This window comes from Vanessa cardui, chromosome 16 (genome assembly GCF_905220365.1).
Source record: "Vanessa cardui chromosome 16, ilVanCard2.1, whole genome shotgun sequence".
Taxonomy (NCBI): Eukaryota; Metazoa; Arthropoda; class Insecta; order Lepidoptera; family Nymphalidae; genus Vanessa; species Vanessa cardui.
This window is the reverse complement of record NC_061138.1, coordinates 9,917,983-9,940,838: the sequence shown is the minus strand read 5'-3', so window position 1 is coordinate 9,940,838 and position 22,856 is coordinate 9,917,983. Positions and strand designations below refer to the sequence as shown.

General features: G+C 30.6%; 1 protein-coding gene across 1 annotated transcript in view; it reads right to left on the bottom strand.

Moving 5' to 3' along the window:
* The window catches only part of LOC124536511 (protein cueball), a 38,224-nt gene extending 15,754 nt beyond the window's left edge, over nucleotides 1–22,470 (bottom strand). The window contains exon 1 of the mRNA XM_047113066.1: nucleotides 22,222–22,470. Coding sequence (XP_046969022.1) covers nucleotides 22,222–22,285 — 64 coding nt within the window. The 5' untranslated portion in view covers nucleotides 22,286–22,470. The remainder of the gene's footprint in view (nucleotides 1–22,221) is intronic.
* Between the last annotated feature and the right edge of the window lie 386 nt (nucleotides 22,471–22,856).

Here is a 22,856-nt window from a genome sequence, read left to right as displayed (position 1 = left end):
GTAGTCTACATGTATGCTTAAGATCTTTAAAGTTACGCAACGGAATTTGATGTGGTATTTTTAATTGATAGATATTTGAGAGGAAGGTTTCTCTGTATAATATGTGATATCATAAATAAAAAAATTCTGTAGTATATTTAGTATCAGTATTAAACCCGTGCGAAGCCAGGGCGGGTCAGTAGTTTCATAGTAAAAAAATATCTGATTGTCATATAGTATTGCACATTAATTATGTTTGGGTAGCAACTGACAGTCTTCACATTGCTCGTTATTCACAAGAGTCACATCCTAACAGAGGTCAAATATTTTAATTTATTTGCTACCCATACATTGCTGGAAGAATATATTTATAAGACATGAAAATAATTATCAAAGGTATTCGACGAACGTATTTCTTAGTACGAAATACTTTTGTTTTTATATTTGCAATTCCGAATTGACTTATAAAGCGACGTTCGAAAAAAAAAAACTGTTCTTTTTTCAAAAAAACTCAATGCTTCGTTGAAACAATGAATAAATTATGTATCATGTATAATTCATTATAAATTATTTAAATAAAACGAATATCGAACTATTATAGAGCACTTAATGGTGTACAACAAACATTTGCTATCTTACTTGCAAACATAGTTGGTGTTAATCGTCTCTTTCTGTTTTTATAGATTTGATATTTGAAAGAAGAAGACAGCATTATTTAACGCAAGCCGTCATTATTTCGAGCATTGATTCGATACAATAATATGTTCAAAAAATCTCAATGACAGTCTGTTAAATACAAGCTACAACAAGTAACTATATATATCAAGCGTTGTGTATTGGAATCCGCCCAAGTGACTACGTAATTTTACGACGAACTCGAGACACCTTGTTTACGTTTGCGTGACGTAGGTGCGCATGCGCATTCGCTTTAACATGTAATACCTATCTACCTACTTTCTGAGTGACAAGATTTGCATTTATTATAAAGATTAAATACGCTATATTTATCAAACATTCTTATATACTTTTTATTTTAAAATAAATATCACAATAAGCTTTGATTTAATATGATCTTATGAATGCTTTTTTCTAAATTAAAAACGCGATTACGTAAATGAACAATGTTTCCAACGAACAATCTTCATTTTCATATATAACAGGGAAATTTTGTTTACAAGTTATAAATTATGAAATAAGGTCTCAGCCATTGTCAATATAAATAATAAGTTATAAATAAAGTTATTATCATATTTATAATTAATTCAAAGTACAACGGATAAGGAGTAAAAGATACATTTTTCAAGGATAATAAATTACTTCTGCGTAATATAATTATGTTAATGAAATTGCAATAGTTATGTTCTATGAAATATTTCAAAGACAAATTGATTGAAACACAATTAAAAATATGAATAGACCAATTTTACGGTTAAAAAATACTATTTGTAAAATATTGTATTAAATTTGCTTTAAAATTTTACGATTTATTGAAGTTGATTCATTATATTACAATGGATTTGAAAGGCTATTAATAATAATACTATTAAAAGTTTATTTTCTACTAAAAATGCAACATTCTAAGGAAAGAAATAAGAAAATCGATATAAGGCTAGACTTAAATATAAACCTTAATAGCCAAGAGGAAGGCTCAGTACATCTCTTAGTACAAATACTACAATCAAAAATCGATTTAACGATAAATAATAAATATATTAATATAGGTATCTAGTATCAAACGTTATGAGGTCAAATAAAATAAAATGCTATACTTTAAGAGCAATGTTTTGTACTTAAGGATTATATCATGAAATAAATAATTACAATTCAACTATAAATGTGATACCGTATTATCATTAAATTGCTTAATTTTTTACGTTCATAGTCACACTTAATTTCGTTTGAGTAAAGTTGTTTTGCCCAAAAGGAACAATATCGATATTACTCACACTAAACAACAGATAAAATGACAGGGAGTTTTATCTAAAAATGTATTATAGTCATTTTTGGCATTATGTATTATGAGTTATAACCGGTTATAAATATATTACGATATTATTAATTTAATCAAGACTGCTGATTGTCGTCTTGTGATACGACGCCCTAAACATTCTAAACATCTAATTCTTCCATACAAAATAAATTGGCTTTATATAAAAGCCAATTTATTATATAGTTGTTATCATAGTATCTTGTATCAAACTCAATGCAGATTTAATAAAGTATCCTATTGTAAGTCGGTAATAGCCGGAAGAATTTATAGACGCTTGACAAAAGAAAGCATACATGCGCAAACGCATACGAATTTAAATGATTATGAACTAAGAAGTTGATAAATAAAACCTTGTAAATAAACTTGTTTATTAATAACAAATGTTTGTATATAATGACGTGAATGTAAATAATAACATTCGGTGAGATTGGATCGGGTTTTGTGTTTCTTGTAGTAATATATTCAAGCAACGGGAATTAATAGCTTATTCGGAAAGTTATAAATTAAATATTGATGAGAAGCAACGATTATGCCTATCAAAATATACTGCTTAAATATGTCATACGTTAAATAATTGGTATGCGATCTAAAATGTCTATATTAACCATGACTCATACGAAATAAATTACGCGTATTCTTAAATAATCTATATATACCCAATAAATTAGAAATAAATTTAAGTATATATGAACTGGTGCAATTAAAACATATACCTATATATTATCTCTAAATAGTTGTTCTCGTCGCTTAAGCGGCTTAATCCCAATAAATTATGATAATGATGATAATGTGATGGGAAAAAATAATGCGATAACATAATTCATGTTTTTTTTTAATATAAACAAATAGGCATAGAAACGATTGACACTCCGTACTTTATCTATGATTGATAAATATAACAATTTTATTGCAACTAATAAATACGTAAGTATTGTAAATTAAATTAAACACATACATACACAATATCATAATGTGTACGATGTGATAATTTCCTTAAAAGGATAATTCTACTGATTGGTTAGCCACAGATAAAAAAGTATTACTATCTATAAAATATAGGTTAGATTGTCAAAATTTTGTATATTTTTTATTTATTTTTTAATGATGTGTATCAGTGGGTACGTGACATATTTTTAATAAAAGATTAAGCATTGTGTACATTTTTATCGATTAAAATCTGCAATGATAAAATACAATGCTATTTATCTGTGCAGTTATCGCGTGGAAACCAACATGGGTTTGAATGCACTTAATAAAAAATAAATATTTCATACAAGTAGGCTCATACAAGCCATTAAATTTATAAAAGTAAAAATCGACCACAAGATCATTAGGTTACATTTACTAAGGATTATATAGGAAGTTTAAATATCTAATTAAGATTATATTGGATATCGAAATTTCGATATAAATAAAAAAATACAAAAGTTCTTGGATATAAATATAAAATCTCAATATAAGTTTGAAATTTAATTAATAATCTATACTGGGTGGTATTCCTCAAGTCATAATCTAGCAACACTAGAAAAACTCCCAATCCGCTCAAAAAGGAGAAGTAAAACATTTACTGGCTCTTTGTACATTTTATCTGTTGTATATATATATATATTTTTATCCTTCTCCCATTGAATCGTCAACATGTTAATGTTTTGAATGTAAGGCTACTGAACTGTTTAATATGGGTATACGAAAAATAATAGTCTTTGGAAAATATGAGGCCGAAGATTAGCCGCAGTTACGTGCCTTAGGATTTGAGGTAAATGCAGTAAACTAATAAAAACGAATAAGTTTATAATAATATGCCTTATATTCAAGGGGCGACAAATATGTTTTTAATTATCTGTCTGTGGGATTATCTGTCCACTTATCAATTTCCCTTAACCCTTCTAACGCCCTCTCCATTTTGCATATATAACGATAAAACTCATTTAAACAAGGAAAATCAATAATACAAATCATGCAATTATGTGCTGGTTTCCATATGATTACTTGTACTGAGATATGTAGGATGAAAGTTCACGAACATGCATACGTATAGACACATACACGACAAATACAGACACACTTTCTAAAGCTGATTTCCACAGCCTGTCATTACATGGCTCTTTGAAGTTACCGACTTGATGGATCCATCAGATCCGTAAGGGCGTATTCGCACAAGCACTGACAGCGTAAACTAATAGGCCGTTTGTTTGTTTGTGTAACCATAATTCGATACTTCGAAGTTCAAACTCTTGTTATTAGTTACAAATAATTCGAAAATGATTTTATTTACAAATAAGTCAGAAATTCTGCCACATGTGTATTCCACCAACCCGCATTGGAACAGCGTGGTGGAATATGTCCCAAAACCTTCTCCTAAAAGGGAGGGGATGGCCTTTAGCCCAGCAGTGGGAATTTACAGGCTGTTGTTGTAAGTCAGAAATGATACTTTTCAACTACAGTCTATTCAAATCGAAAAAGGAATGAAGATAAACAGACGTTAGATTCACGTATTTCATGCGATTTTCTTATAGTTCAGCTTTATTTTACACTCCCAACAAATCTTGATCAATATGCCTATATTCCACATTACTAATATAAACTTAAATTTTACTTCCAAAGTTTTGAAAACGCCGTCGCCGAAGTTCAAAACGCCATTTTTCGAAAATCCATAATGAAACTCAGCTTATTCAAGCTCTCGGCCATTCCATAAATATTTCATTTTTGAACTCTCGTATATTATTGCTGCTATTGTATAGAGTATACAATAGCATTTGAATGGCAATTAATATTTTGTTTAATATAAGTTGTTTAAAAAGTTATTATTACCTATACTTGGTAGATGATTAAGGAAATACATAAACGGAAAATCTATATTTAGTTATATTCCTATTTACAAATTGTAGGAAGATGGGAGTTAATTGTTTATCCTTCTAGTGTTAGTTAACTCTGCAAATTAATATTTATTATATGTAAATCTGCGAAGCTAGGTAAAACTAGGCAGATATTAAAGATTAGATTTAATTATTGTCTTTACTGATAGCAGTATATAATGCAATATAAATAGATATGTAAGTTATTGTTAATTTATTTAGTAATAGTAAATAGGATATTACTTGTTACATAGTAAGTTGATCGCGAAGTGTTTCCTGTTGTAACGGACTATACTATATACATGAGAATGAATGTGATTGATTTAATACATTTTTTTTAAAAGTATGTTGTAGAGCAACTATCCGGGTTCAATATAAGTCGTCGGTGAACCATATAAAGCACGTATTAAAATGTAATCAAAATTGGTCGCGTTGTTTTGGAGATATTAAAAACATGCATACATACATACATACATACACACATAAATACATATACGGAAACATAAAAACATACATAGAGATTACATTGCATAGTAATTGAATACATATACATGTAATAAATAAGGATGATAAAAGGAATGGCATTATAATAAACATACTTTTTTTAATATACATTATTGTGGATAACGTTCGTGTAATAAATAATATGTTTCATGTATTGATTTTAACGTTAGACCGCGCCGAATGTCATACTCATCGCCAGGCATATATAGGGGCTATGATGCCCAGCGACTCGGTGCAATTTGAACGCGCGGAGCGACGCGCTCGCTGCACCGGCCGCGTGCAATATAGGGGCTATGATGCCCAGCGACTCGGTGCAATTTGAACGCGCGGAGCGACGCGCTCGCTGCACCGGCCGCGTGCAATAATACAAATTATTATTACAAATGACGGTATGGCAGGCCGTCATATAAATGAATGTTCTCAATGAGACATCATATATATTATATAAAATTTAATAATGATATCAATATGATATAAAACGGTTTGATGGTGGCCGTATTGGAAATATTTAATTGCAAATACGTATGTACGGGGCGATACATACTGATGTCAGAGGTTTACCTCAATGACTATTAATTATGGAATATACTATATTGAAGAGTTTACTCTTCTTGTAAAACTGTGTCGATCGACGGACGCAAGTTCGTAAAGCGGTCGTTCTAAGAAATCTATAAATATTGTCAGTAAACAGATTGCATACAAGCATTGTTTTGGTACGATCACAGGTTTGCTGTGATGAATGACGAACATAAGTACGTGTAACAATTAAAATCTAATCTCTTCATGTAAAACTGTGTCGATCGACGGACGCAAGTTCGTAAAGCGGTCGTTCTAAGAAATCTATAAATATTGTCAGTAAACAGATTGCATACAAGCATTGTTTTGGTACGATCACAGGTTTGCTGTGATGAATGACGAACATAAGTTCGTGTAACAATTAAAATCTAATCTCTTCATGTAAAACTGTGTCGATCGACGGACGCAAGTTCGTAAAGCGGTCGTTCTAAGAAATCTATAAATATTGTCAGTAAACAGATTGCATACAAGCATTGTTTTGGTACGATCACAGGTTTGCTGTGATGAATGACGAACATAAGTTCGTGTAACAATTGAAATCTAATCTCTTCATGTAAAACTGTGTCGATCGACGGACGCAAGTTCGTAAAGCGGTCGTTCTAAGAAATCTATAAATATTATCAGTAAACAAGTTTGCATACAAGCATTGTTTTGGTACGATCACAGGTTTGCTGTGATGAATGACGAACATAAGTTCGTGTAACAATTGAAATCTAATCTCTTCATGTAAAACTGTGTCGATCGACGGACGCAAGTTCGTAAAGCGGTCGTTCTAAGAAATCTATAAATATTATCAGTAAACAAGTTTGCATACAAGCATTGTTTTGGTACGATCACAGGTTTGCTGTGATGATTGACGAACATAAGTTCGTGTAACAATTAAAATCTAAACTCTTCTTGTAAAACTGTGTCGATCGACGGACGCAAGTTCGTAAAGCGGTCGTTCTAAGAAATCTATAAATATTGTCAGTAAACAGATTGCATACAAGCATTGTTTTGGTACGATCACAGGTTTGCTGTGATGATTGACGAACATAAGTTCGTGTAACAATTAAAATCTAAACTCTTCAATGTAAAACTGTGTCGATCGACGGACGCAAGTTCGTAAAGCGGTCGTTTTAAAAACTCTATAAATATTATCAGACATATGCATAAAAGCATACTTATTGGTACGATCACAAAGACGATGATCTATTTGTTTTAAGATTATTATTGTTTAATAACAAAACCTTTATAATATATTTGTATTGTGCACATGCATAATGATCGCGCACGAATACTGTACTGCATATACTCTGGTGGATTCTTGATGATTCGACGCTTGGTTTGAGGCTGTGCGGCTTGATCGCTGCATTAGTGTCCCTCGTGGCGATGTCGTCTTGAATTTGCTTCGGTGATACAGTTGCGGGGTTTGAGGTTACTGTATAACGTCTTCGGCGATACGGTAGTGTCCCCCCTTCTGTTGCCGAGGAGGCTGCCTATGTGAGATGGTTTCGGGGTTCGAGGTTACTGTATAACGATATGGTAATATCCCTCACTCTGTCTTACTGGGTTGCTAGAGTAGTGTATGTACTATGTGGTACTGAGCTATGGCTGGTTGACGTTACGATGGCGTTGTTGATGTCTTTCATCAATCGGTAGTACCAGTATCACGACCGAATGCTGCAGGGCGTTGCGGAGGCTGTAATAAGCTGAAGTGATACGTTCATGCAGTGACGGGCTCAAATAATGGATTTCATCCAGGCTGCAATAACTATATACACAATCATGGCGCACTAATCGTTTTATACGAGAAGTGTCGTTTGTAGCAAAATGTTCGTCCTTTTAGGGACGCCCCTTTAGTTTAGTGTTAAGAATATCATACGAGACATGAAGTAGGACACCTAATTTAGTTATAAGTCTGCATATCACATTGAAATTGATTATCACATGCAATTAATGATCTGTGCTTTGTGCTGGTTTGGGTAAACTAGTATCGGGTGTGTGCCTGTTGTAGGTTGAAGTTAAGTTTTATATCCACTTTAGGTTTAAGTAAAACGAAATATGTGAAGCGTATAATAGGTTTATAAGCTAGTTAAGGAAACGTACGGTTTAGATATAAGTCTTAGTTTTAAGTTTTAGTTATAAGAGAGTACGGCGATAACGATCACACAACTATACGGTTATGATGTATATTCATACTTTATAATCTACTACGGTTGAAAATATAACAAATTGTGTTATATTCACTCGTATGATTCCTACGCGGTAATCTATGAGTTTCATCGAATTTTATTCCACTATGTTTGGAATTATTACGTATTATATATGTACGATATAACAACACTCTGCGTTAGTGGATATTTGAACGAAATACGTATTCCTTACATTAGGCCGCCTGACAGTGCGCTTGAACTGGTATGAGAGACAGTGATTTGATGCTGTGATAATCCAGGGTTGAACCCATGGCTACAGTTTTCCTCAGCGATAACTGGTTTACTATTTATGAGACTTTGATCCTCACATTCATTATTATTTTTGTGGCATTGGCTACTCTTTATACACTTCAGTTACGACTGTGAAAACTACCGAACCACGGTTTAGTTTATAAGTAAGACTATGAGTCTTCTATACACCTCAGCTACGGCTGTGATATCTGCTGGACTACGGTCTAGTTTATTAATAAGACAATAATATTTTATACACCGCAGTTACGACTGTGAAAACTACCGAACCACGGTTTAGTTTATTAGTAAGACTATGAGTCTCCTATACACCTCAGCTACGGCTGTGATATCTGCTGGACTACGGTCTAGTTTATTAATAAGACAATAATATTTTATACACCGCAGTTACGACTGTGCAAACTACCGAACCACGGTTTAGTTTATTAGTAAGACTATGAGTCTTCTATACACCTCAGCTACGTCTATGATACCTGTTGGACTTTAGTTCCACTTTATACGTATATTATTTTACAAAGTGTGTGCGCACTATAAAAGTGCACGTCCCATGTTCGAGGAAGGTTCGCCGATCAATGGTTGGAATCTACTGTTGATGGCGGGCGCGGGGCCATTTCAACCTCCCCCCCACTTTTATATTTTTCAAAATTAGTTAAATATAAAATGATGGGTTGGAGCGACATCCTTCAGCTACTCGTAAGAGGTGCTAAAGGAAATGGGACCGGAATCTCATACATCTGATTATTTATTATTTTTTTTAATTAAACAAATTATTATTATAACACGTATTTAAATGATTAACCTAGTTTTATTTGACTCCGCTATAGTCGATTGAGCATGTGATCTCTGACGCTCTAAAAGAACACGGTTATTACGCATACATAACGTATATTGGGTCCAAACCATCTAGACGAAATCACGAGCCAAAACGCAATTTAAAATAAAAACGTAAAATTATATATTAATACTTTAGGTAGGGATTAGTTACACTGTGCTTTGGTGACGGTTTTATCGTTTTTTTTTTAGCAATAAAACAATGACTATTATTAGAAATCTATACAAATATATAGTGTTGTTGGATTTGATAAAAAACTACGTTTTTTATAATACAATAACGTTACTATCGTGTTAATAATAGATAAGTTATCATGATTTTAATTTTAATAGTAATCGGTATGTGTTAATAAACGAATAATAAAAACTAACGATTACAAAAAATAATAATTTTAAAAGAACAATTTCGAACACAAAATATCTTATAATGATTATAATAAAAAGTAGTTGAAAAAAGCCTTAAATGTAACGCTAAAGTAACCGACCGGAAAAATACAAAAAATTGCTCAACTAAATAATACCGACAACCACTAAGGCAAGCAAATGGATTTAAATTTATGAAATTAACCGTTCTTACATTACAAACGAAACGTATTTGCTGTTTTAGTTTTCATCAAATATGTCTGGTTTTAACGGATTTTAATATAACTTGAATTCAGATTTATATTTAATTTTTAATGTAGAACTGTCGAGAACTTGGATGGACGGATGGTTTCCATAAAAAAATAAGGTAGCGACTTGCAGTAGATACTTAAATATTAGCATAAAACTAACTGACGATTTTATAATCATACTTTTTGTACAATCAAATAAATTATAAAATTTATTTTTAAAAATAGAACTTCGTTCATTTGTAAAGTAGTAGACATTTATAACCATAGCTCAAATAAAAATATTCGGCCATTACTGAGAAAAAGGGTCTTGTCTCGACAGACTGATGGATAACGATGTGATCGATGTGGTGTCGTGTTTCATTTGGGTAGATACGTCGTTTTCAAATAAATAAATTAATAACCTAAAAACAAAAATCCAAATTAAATTATAAATTATTAAAAAAAGTTCTTTCAATATCTAATTTTAGATTATTATTTTTTTAATTACATAACGTAAATTCAAACTCAAACTCAAATAACTTTATTCAATATGGAAGCATTACACTTTCTTATTGATGGTCAATTGAAACACTACCACCGGTTCGGAAAAGAAAATACCCTGACCTGAGAAGAACCGGCGAAAGAAACTCAGCGGGTTTTTTTTTTTTTATTTGTCTCATATATTGTTTAAACAATTTAATATGAGATGAAATAGCCAGGAGGCGATCGTTTCATTCCCAAGGTGTGCTATCGATCATAAACTCATTAATTGTATAATAACCTTTTGCACACAAGCGTTCCTTAATAATTTTCTTAAATTTGGCAACAGAGGCATTTTGAACGCTTTCTGGGATCCTGTTGTAAAACCGTATACATTGCCCCACAAAGGAGTTACTGACTCTATGTAGTCGAGTAACAGGAGTAACAATTTTAGTTACAATTTATTTGGTAATTGCAATTATTAATTATATCTCATCTCTCATCATCTCGTGCTCGGCGGTATAGGAAAACATCGTGATGAAACCTGCATGTATCTAATTATATAGAAATTCTGTCACATGCATTGCACCAACTCGCATTGGAACAGCGTGATGGCATATGTTCCAGAAACCTTCTCCAAAAAGCAAGATGCCTTAGCCCAGCAGTGGGAAATTTACAGTTCATTGTAGTTGTTGTATATGTAATCTGCTATCCGATATATTTATATGTAATACATTTTATAGTTTCTCTTTCTAATGCACGTCAGTTCATGTCTCATTCACTGGCGTCATCGGGATTGAACGAGTTTGTTTTTCGGCTCATTAACAATCTATCAACACAACCCATATTCCCATCTATTGCCTTAACTACAATGTAGTCGAAGAGCCAAGCGTTAGTTTTTATTTGTGTAGAAATCCTTGAGCATAGTAAAATTTATGAATAATTATAATAGATCTACTTTATTAATTCAATTATTTAACTCTCTAATGTTAAATTTAAATGAGAAATTTTAAATTGTATTTAGTTATAAATTAGTTTTATTTATAATTTAAAAATTATATATTACGTTACAAATAATGAGTTATTTCTAATTAATTTTTTAATCGTGCTTTGATTTACTTACAACAATTACAATGTACTTACTACATATCCACTATATTTCCTATAAAAACAGCCATTAGCCATTTCAAATGTGGTATAGTTTTCAAAATTGAAAAAAATATATAAATACGATTTTTTTTTAAATAACTGATTGTTTTTAGACATCGACTTTTTAAAGAGTGTCTCTTAGACTATGGCCCTATCAATTCTTGGCGTACGTGACCCAAGGCTCCAAGCAAGCAAATACTGAGGCTTCGTATTTCAAAGGCTTCTTGTTCGTAAACTATCCGAGTATCATTATTATGAAACGTGAGCGAATATTAACGTAATTGTTAATAAAATTTGCATTACATAAGCTTGTAATTCGATAGTTTAAAGTGGTCCAAAAGCTTAGTCAGCGCATTTGATCTGTAAACGAGGTTGCTTATTTGAGTCACTTAAAAAGTGAACATGATTTTTTTTAATACTCTAATTGTAGTAGGTAGAAGAAAATTGTATAAGGTAAAAATAAACATCATCTACTCTTTCTATGAAGAAACCTTTTGTTACATTTAAATTTGTCATAAATATTTTGATTGAATTATTGCAAATTAGATGCGAAAGGTGCTTCGCTCAGGTAAAATAAATAAAACTAAACAAACATCTATCCTTTACTTTTCATATAACGCATCCGTAAATGTCAAACATGGCCGACCGTCGAACTTCACGTCATTGAATTAAATATAGAAACTTCTTAGACTTAAAATGTTTTTTTTTTTTTTACAATCCGTAGTAATATCTGTGGATAAGTTTCAATCAGATTTGCACGAAATTATTATAAGTAATCTGTAAAAAAATTCAACCGTTTCAGAACTTAATTAGGCTTTCTCCATTTGTTTACTCTTGGGTTATACCATTACTGTTTATACTAACAGTTGAATCGCGAAGGCGGTAGCAAAGCAAATCTACTATAAAAACTTTATAAGCAGGATTGTAACATTTCGAATATTTTTTTTTTATATAAGTCCTTAATTTGAACTGAGTGTTCCATTATGTAAGTGGGTCGATATTGTCATGAATAACAGATTATACTATAGTTGAAAAAACCGTTACAGTGTGAGCGAACTGTTTTGAATTGAAAAGAAACAAAATTTAAATTTGCAATTTTCATACATACCTTGACGTTCCGAGATTTTTTTAAACAACGTCATAGATAAAAATAATTTTCATATAAATTATACGTAACATTTAAAGTTATAATTTATTCTATAACATAGAATATAAAAAGTAATTTTTTATACTATGTAATACATTATTTACAACAAACTTTGCTATCACTAGGTAACCTATCTTGAACATAATCATACTCTGTATGTCTTTTTATTTTTAATTATTAGAAACATGACGTCTAAATTGCCTCAAAACTTAAATATACAATATTTTCCAACATATTTTGATGCTGCTGTTTTAAAAATGAAAATACAAAATTCTGAAATTTGCAATTTTCCTTTGTACCTGCATTTTAATCAATTTTAAAACGATAGATAGGCAAATTTCAACCGGTTTCTAAAATAATTCTAGCATGATGATTCGAAGTAGTCGTTTGCACATATATCATGCTCTAGTCTAGACGGAAGGACGGAAGTGATACGTCATATTATCGTACAAAAATTGTTGATGCGGAAATATAAGTATGGGATTTTGACTCGCACTTGACCGCTTTTTGTTTGTTCCTTTGAATAAGTGCGTATAATTTGATTTGATCTGATGGAACTTTAGTGTTAATTTATTCTATTCTATACTAATATTCTATACTAGTGTAAATGCGAAAGCAACTCGTGTCTTTCCGTCTGTTACGCTTTCACCAATAAGACAGTAAACTGTATGTCATGGGCATAGGAAGAAATAGGGACATATTTAATAATTTAAACCCTTCGATCAACAATGTTTTTTATTTGTTGATGTAAGTAGTATAACGCGGTTGAAAAGAAGTAATCATTATCATTATCATTACATAGTATAAAACAAAGTTGCTTGTACCGCAGTCTATACCTATGTATGCTTTAAAATTACGCAACAGAATTTCATGCGGTTTTTTTTAACAGATAGAGTAATTTATGTGGAAGGTTTTTGTATATTATATATGTATTATATATAAAATAGCATACATATACAGCATTGCACCCGTGCGAAGCCGAAAGCGAAGTAGTTATTTAAGTTTACAAGAATACAAAATTTCTTATACACAAGTATATGTCTTAACAATAGTTGCCTTAAATATATGCCTTTAATATAAATTGCGTTGAAGAGGACTTATATGTTGTTTTTTTCTTAGTGTTTGATTTTTAATATCTTATCGAAACGAGTATATCGAGATTAAATGTATCAGTATTACAGGGAATCTAACAAAACGGCACTGTCATTATCGGTTTTGTATTTTACTACTGGTTCGCTGGTAAATTGCTTTTTGCTATGCACCTCAACCATAGTAATGGTATTTAGATTTGATCTTTGATAGCTGATTCAGCATTGCGTGTGTTACACATGAAGGACGATTTACGCAAGACGGCTGGCAGGAGCTGGATGCGAGTAGCCGAAGATCGATCTCAGTGGCATGCTATTGGAGAGGCCTATGTCCAGCAGTGGACGAAAAAGGCTGTTGATGATGATGAGCGGATTCAAAAAATATAGTACAAAGACAACCCTTTGTTTTTTCAATATATTCGTAAATAGTTCGTTTGGAAGTAATACTGTTATTTTAAGAAAATTGGAGAGCACATCATTGCATAGGCCAATTGCACTCAGAGAATGAGTGCACACTTATGATATTTTGATATCCCCAAAACAATCTTTCTTATCGAATCTGTGTAGCAAGTATTTAACGGAATTCGACGAAAATCAGTATTATCATGATAACATAAATACATAAAATCTTGAGTAAAATATTTTAAAACAATCACTGTAAGAAATTGGCAAAAAAAGTATAGGAGTTTTTAATAGACTTTGAACGTCAAAATTGCCTCTACTTTTCCGATATTAGAGAAAATAAATAAAATTGATTTGAGCTATCGTAAACAGCATAGATTAATAAGTATCAAGTCAGAGAAAATATTTCTATTAACGAAGTAATGATTGGTATAGATCAATCATTTTCTGCGTAATTTTAACCTTCCTCGACCTGTCATAATCTAGCTGATTTGAACTGTATTTAAATATCAAGACTTGGAACACAAAACTCATGTCGTTGTGAGTTTTGATGATTTAGTATAATCTTACAGTTATTATTTATTCATGTTATATCATTAAATGATGTATAGATCTATTCACTTGCTTAGACGCGCCCTCCGTAGACAATCTGTGTGTATATTGGTATGTGTGACGGTCCTTCTTTCAAGATAGAAGTATAAGAAAGAATAAAAAGAAATAAAAATTAGATTATATTTGCGCGCGTAACTCTTATTCACAAAAAAAAGCCAAAAAATTGTTTAATATTTTAAGTCGCTCTTATATTTCAGTCAGATGGGACCATTTCAGTGTCATCAAGGCATTGCTATTATGAAGAGGTTTTTTCTTACAGTGCTAATATCTATTTTAAAAATAACAAATACATTTTAAAAATTCTATAAAAGATAAGCGTGATCTAGTGAAAACGACCAGTAAAACATTTTAACGTTGCAATGGTCAAAAACTTTAATACAGAGTAAATGAATAATAATTATTGTACTTTCTGTTTAGAGTTGTAACATATAACAATATTATTATATTTGGTAATTGATATACAACCGCATTAACCAATAAAGAAAAACAAATTAGTTTTCAATGCATCGCCGTATGATGTTAATGTGTATCTTTTTTATAGTTACGAAGAAACTTTATTATATAAATTTTTTCTATTTTACAGATCGCTATCACAGTTCCTTGTGTCCTCCAAAGTAAATTACAAATAATATAAATATGAAATATTTTTAAAATTGATCGCATGGTAACAACTTGTTACATTGTTTACTGGAGCTAATACTTATTGACTTTCAACCACGATATATTATATAAAATAAATGTATCTATAATCCTTGAGAATATAATATATATCTAATGAGTTTCTTGACGATTCTTCCCAATAAGATCTGCCTTCTAAACGTAGTAGGTTACTAGGTAATGTAATCTTATTATAGTTGTGTACGTTTTGATTTACAAAAAATATTTATTAATTTATTAGTTGAATTTTGTTACCAATACAATGTGAAGAATGTTCATAAAAATATTACGATTAAAAATAATTTGAATAAGTTTAAATATCTTTAAAATTATCCTTTATAATATACTTCCTATTTTGATTATAACTTGGATATGATAAAAATATAATAAAAATAATATTGCCAAGACGAGACTTTATTTCAAGCACTGAAAAATTGTCTTTAATAAAATATCAGGGAATGCGTTTAATGATAAAAAATGTTTGTTTGTACATATTAATTGTAAGCATGTTATCTTGAAGTACGCACTTAAGACTGAAACACATGATAATATTATTTATTCCTCAATTATAGTTAATTAAAACACTAACTACTTATATCGAGTACTTGAAGAAATTCTGATTGTATTATAATTTGCGTTTATATCGTAATTATATTAATACATATATGTATTTACTACCGCCAAACTGGGGTGATAAGTATTCTTGTATTGCGGTTTGAAGGGTGAGCCGATTTGAGGAAGTGGTTACTATTTCGTACAGAACCTTTGTCTATGAGTGGTGTTGCCCTTTTACAATAAGATGGCTCATTTGATCGTCCCCCTAACCACTATCATAGAAAAAACTCTTTAGTAACTCATTTTACCTTGTATTGAAACATAATCTTAACCCTTTGATAAAAAATGTATTCTAAGTATTTAAGACAACGGCGGACCACTTTTGAACCTAATTTAACAAAAATGTTTACGGGTTATTTTATCAGTTTTTTTAAATATTTTTACCGTATGATCTTGAAATTTTGATTCTGTTTCAGACTGCCGTGTTAAATATTGGCGCACCAGTTACAACATACGCTTTAGACCGAAACTAAAGATAACGTAAAAGTCAGTTTGTTTATTATAAAAAAATATAAATTTTATATCAATAATAAAAAAAAAAACAGAAAACAATTACCTTTATTTCCTACTATTAGCTATTATAGCTATATTATTTATTATTATAGCTATTTAGTCTTTTTTGCGGAGAGCGAAAGTCGGTCCGGCTAATCAATCATATCCAATAGGTAAGTGGAACATAATCATACTTTGATGCAATATAATATGCCTCGCTTATCTTTCAAAAGAAATGCTGTTCAGCGGTAGAATCCGTAACGGGATGATATCTTCCCAGCTGACGCGGGACCTTATTAAGGTCGGATCGACGATAAAAATAACATAACAAGATAGTGGTTGACAATTTAAAATAAACAATTGCAATCAGTGAGTATTGCATTATCTGAGTTATATTTAAAACTCTTGTGAGACTGTTGCTATATTCTTACATTGTAACAATCTTATAATATTCTTGATCCTCACGATAAAACATTTTAATTGCTGAATTATTAATTTGTATGACGAGTAATTTTTACGTAATATATATTTATGTACATTAGGATAACAGAATTGACGGTAATCGGGCACAACAAGTCTATATTGGTTGGTATTTGGTAGGTGTATTTCACTACCACCCGCCGGGAAGACTAGATAATATGCTCAAGCGATCCCATGACTCCCTTCGAAAAGATGGGTCCGCTGGTTAATTATTATTAGTGGGTATTCTATTGCATGGCCTGGATGGAGGTTTCACTATTTAAGTTCTAGTGTTTAAATGTCTTGCTTTGAATAAATCCTTATCAGAATTAAAAAAAAAAAACTAAATCGTTTTAAGAAAAATGCGAACTAGTTCTTGGTAATATATATGTACGTTTATATGCAAGCTTGGGTAACCACTAGTAGCAAATTTGAGTTTCGAAAAAAGAATGACCACAAGCACTAACAAAAATAAAATATGTACATACAAAACATTCAATCTAATTTTTCTTAATTAATCTTCAAATTAATTAATCTTAAAATATGTAATTAAAGTAAGTTCAATAAAGTAAATAACTTATTGTTATTGTGGTTATTTACGTATAATTAACATTTAGTATGCATGCCAAAGGCCAATGGTCCATATAACATGCCAATAACACGAGAAAAATGTAAGCCAAAATACAACGTACGTACTTAAGTCTTATAACAGTATCGTTGTTGTGTTTGTTGTCAATAATAAATTGGTTATTAGATTATCGATGATAGTATAAATCTACCCTCAATGTATAATAGAAATGGCAATAATATTCAGAAAATACGTAATTAACAAAACAATATAAACATCGAACATAAACCAAACTTAACTCTACTTACGTAACATTAGAAAAACAATTACGAATATATCGACCATTTTAGCATAATTAAATAAATTTGTCCACACAGGTACACGATCTATTTACGGACCGGGTTGTACGAGTAAACAAGGTATGGGCACATATGTCACTCCCTTTTTCTGTACCTAAGCTACTATAATTTTGCCTCGGTCATTCAATGAACAAGAGTAAGTATATATAAATAACATAAACTTATAAGATACGCCACGAAAAATAATATACTCATTTTTTAAAATAAAAAGTATAAAATAAAACACACCGCCCGGCCCTGTCGCAATCAAAAATCAAAATCAAAATAAACTTTATTCAAGTGGGCTTTTACAAGCACTTTTGAATCGTCATTTAACAATTAGTGAAGCTACCACCGGTTCGGAAAGTAGATTCTACCGTGAAGAACAGGCAAAAAAATCAGTAGTTACTCTTTTTCAACATTTAAAAAAATACAGTCATGTTAGTTAATACAATTATTTACATTAATATATCCTGCCTAGATGTCAACAGGTATTATATATACTAAGGACGCTAGCTCGTTACTACCCCCTTATCCACAATCTATCCACCACCACCACCACACTCTTCGTGGTGGTAGGGCTTTGTGCAAACCCGCCTGGGTACTACCCACTCATCAGATATGCCGCTATACAACTGTACGCAGTGTTGTGTTTCGGTTTGAAGGGTGAGTGAGCCAGTGTAATTACAGGCACAAGAAACATAGCATTTTAGTTCCCAAGATTGGTGGCGCATTGACGATATAAGGAATAGTTAATATTTCTTACAGCGTCATTATCTATGGATGATGGTGTCCACTTACCATCAGGTGGCCCATATGCGCGTCTGTCAACCTATTCCATAAAAAAAACTATTCACCACCAACCACCAGTTTTCATCTACTTTTTTTATTATTTAATATTTATTTATTTTGTAATTCGAAAATCAACTAGAAACTTCTTTCATGTTCATTAAACTCGTACAACAGGTCAAATGTAATAATAATGATTTAAAATTCAAGTTATTTTTAGAAAATAAAAGAAATATATGCGAATACGTTTCAAAATATTGTCTGTTTCCATATTATTAAGTGAAACTACACGAATATAAACAATGTTATTAGAAGGTTAACGAAGATGAACTGCATTTTTAAAATAATATTATCTTAATGTGTAAGTTATTATAAAACATTATACGATCATTCAAATTATATATGTTTATTTCCTTCTATCTGGCTTGTTTTGATCCAATACTTGACAGGATCATTAGTTCATTCAATTCAAACTAATTTCCTTCATAAGTGTTCATAACTATAGCCTATTCCAATATACTTTATTTTAGAATGGAGATAAGCGAACTTTATATTGGAATAAACACAAAATGCTAACAGTTCTTAATCAGTTATGTCATCTTAAAATTCGATGTCAATCGTTGATTTTTTGGCTTTTATCCTTCTATATTTGGGTAGCTATATTTAATTCTTACCTAACTATTTAAATATGTAAAATGATTCGAAAAAAGTAGGGTCAACACAAATGGGTGTTGTATCATTTAAGTCAAAATATTTATCAAGATATTGTTACATAAAAACATCTAGAACCAAATCCGTGTCGTATAAACTTAGCCTAATAAAAATTTAACCGTCGTATCTAAAAACTGACCATGCCCCAGTTACTTAGCTGGTCATGTACTGACAACAATGAGAGGTTACAATTAGGCAATAGGTGATTAATGTCATCGGATTTCTTTATTCTTCGGTTGAAATGACGAGAATTTTCGCCTCGATTGTTATGCAATTAACCCATTTTTAAAGATACACTTAATAGCTATTTCAAGTTTTTAATTATCGATTTAGACTCAATATTGTCTCGGAAAATTATTACGATAAGTACCTACGGTTTTAATTCCATAAACACTTTTTGCTAGAACATTCTGAATTTTACGCGCTACTAAGATTGTTAAAAGAAAATTTTAGTCTCTCTCAGACTTATATTTTTTTTAATTTCTATCGATAATTTTAATTGTTAAAACAAATTTTAAAATATCATTATAGTTATATGTTTCAGAATTTTATATTGCTTTGTTCCTTAGGAATTGTAAAAACATATTTAATTATTAAACAATCTATTTTTATATAATATAGAGAAACAGCTAATACTTTGTTCTAGAAAATAAACAAAATATTTCGTTCCACGTACAAATATTGTTAAAAAATAATATATATTATTAATGTATGCTTCATAAAAATATAGTATCAATTTTATAATAATGATCAACTGATATCAAATTTTCAGTAAATTAATACGGAAGCTAAGTCTTTGATAAGAAAATAATTCAACAGACAATAATTATGATAATTTGGGTAATCAAATCGACTATCAGGTTTTATCAGTAAGCAAAAGTAATGAAGACTTTACGAATATCTTTGAAAATATTCGCAAGGTTTTGCTTATTGCTGTGCTCTAGCTATTTTGATTTTCATGTCTATGAAATAACATTCTCAAAGTTACCCTTATTCAAACTAGATGGCGTTGACGATAAACTTCGTTAATTTTAATATTGTAATATTTAATATTAATACGATTATTATATTTAATTCCGGATTTTGGATGCAATTATTTGCGGAGTTTTAGGTATTAAGATTTTAGTTTTCATTTTTTATTACAAATAAATTAGGTCACCGTATCCTATTTTATTACTATTTTTAATAAAAAATTGCACTTAATTTGTTAAAAGAAAAACATTTATTATGAACATAATATATAATTTATAATTACTTATTTAGAATACTTTTTTATCTATGGCCCCTAAAGTCAGGCATCGTCATCATGAATGATAAAAGTTGATTATTACCATAACATTAAAATACATTACACAGTTGTTTCAAAATAAACTACCTTCGTATTAGTAGTTAGGTGTAGGCTTTATATTATAATGCGTAATTAAGCTTTAATTCAATCATTACAATTGCAATCAAATAAAATAATATTAATTTATCTATTTATTATTACTAAAAATGAATGCGTAATACGTAAATCATTTCACATCGTAATAATATCTACTTTCTTAGCCTTGAACCTATCAACTCTGATCCACAGATAATCAACAAGACAGTTTATTTAATTATATGTACCTACATATAAATAAATACGATTACAGCCGTTATTGGAACAAAAATTCAACTTTTTATTATTCTAAATAATGTTTAATTGGACGACGAAAAGTATTAAATAGAGTGAAATGCAATTATTACTAAAAAAATATATAATTTTATATTTATGTTCATGTAAGCAATAAATTCATAAAACATTATTTTTTATGTTAAGCCAATGGAAAAATTGGCAGGATAGATGTCACTCATTACTTAGTCAGTTACGACTTATTTATATAACAAAATTTAAATTATATAATATAATTTATAATGTTACCGGTCTTAAAAAAAAATCAGTTTATGTTTTTTTTAACTGTATGTAAATAAATATCTACTCACTACTGAATAGGTATATTTTTTATTTACTAATAGTAAGTTATTTTAACTTTAGAATGTTAATAATCTACCCTAATATTGTAAATAAAATTGCTATCTAACAATTTAAGTGCAAGTTTGTCGTCATAGAGAACACTTTAATAGGTAGTTACTTCAATTCTAGGTATTATCAGTAAGAACCTGTTTATTTCTCATATTTCAAATACAATTTTTACTTAATTGCGTTAATTTGATTTTGTACTTTTACCGATTAAAAAAACCAAAAACCTTGACATGGTCTAACAATTAAAACATATTTGTGGTACTAATTAACTGTATTTTATTAGGTTATAAATAATCTATTGGTACACTCAAACCAATCCTTTTCTCTTGACATGATGTGTATAAAAATTACGAAATATTTAGTCTTAATAACATTCCTAGCTAATCTTGTATGTAAACATTTTCAATATATATAATTGACAAATAGATGTGTTGTTCAATCAAAAAGTTAATAATAATCAATCTACCTCAGACTTATAATATGAATAATTTTAATCGTTGGTTCGACTACCACAACAACACACCACAATCCACTCAGATTTTATAAAGTTTCCGTTCTACGACAGTATCCAAGTCCGCAAAGCGCTTTTCATTTTCCATACTTTCAGGATTATTACCCGATTTTGTTGTAGAGTACGAAATATGTTTACGCGTGATAAAATTTCTCTGCCTTCCCAATTCGGCCGAGTTGCCAGCGGGCCGCTCGAAGTGCCTACGTGACTAGCGGCCCCTTACATCGGCGTCGTGGCGCCAAGCGAATTACCGCCTTATTGCCATCTAGCGGTACTACACTTTATTGAATAAAAAACGTACTAAATACTTCATTCTTGTATCATTCCGCAATTATACAAACTTAACCCTCATCGTTGCGTAACATCGAAAAATTCGCACGTGTTAAAAAGTCACGCATCAGCTGATCTTTTTGCGATACTTACCCCAGGAGTTCACTAGGTTGATCGTGATCGCGAGGATAGCGAACAAACACTGCATTCTACACATTTTGTTTCATAAATTTCGAATATTTCCCATTAAATGCACATTAGATTGGACAGTATATTTGTGCGAGTTTCAGCCAATGTCAGACAGAGGGCGCGCGCTCACAACGACCGCACCGACCGCGTGTTAGACCGAAACTAAATACTCAAATCGTCGTCCGTTTTGCCGCGAAGAGAAACACAAAATAGGTTCATTGAAGTCACTGAGCGCATGCTCATGGAACAAGTACGCAAAGCGATATCTTATCAAGCCGCGAATTTGTAAGATTCGGAAATTGCAAGGCGCTTTGCCTTGGTTTGTAATTATCTTATAATCAAAAGATAATTAGTTATATAACGCAATGTCTGTGTTACATTTGTGTACAACTGTACGTTGATTTATATTGTTTTAATGATGCAAAGTTTTATGACAATCCCACATTAAAAAAATTTTAATAGCTATCACAATATTATTAATATATCAACAGTGATATAATATGTAGCATTATTTATAAATAATAACTAAATATTCAAAAACACAGTTTAAATCAAACTTAATAATAAGTAATAAAAAAACTGTATTTCATAAATAATAA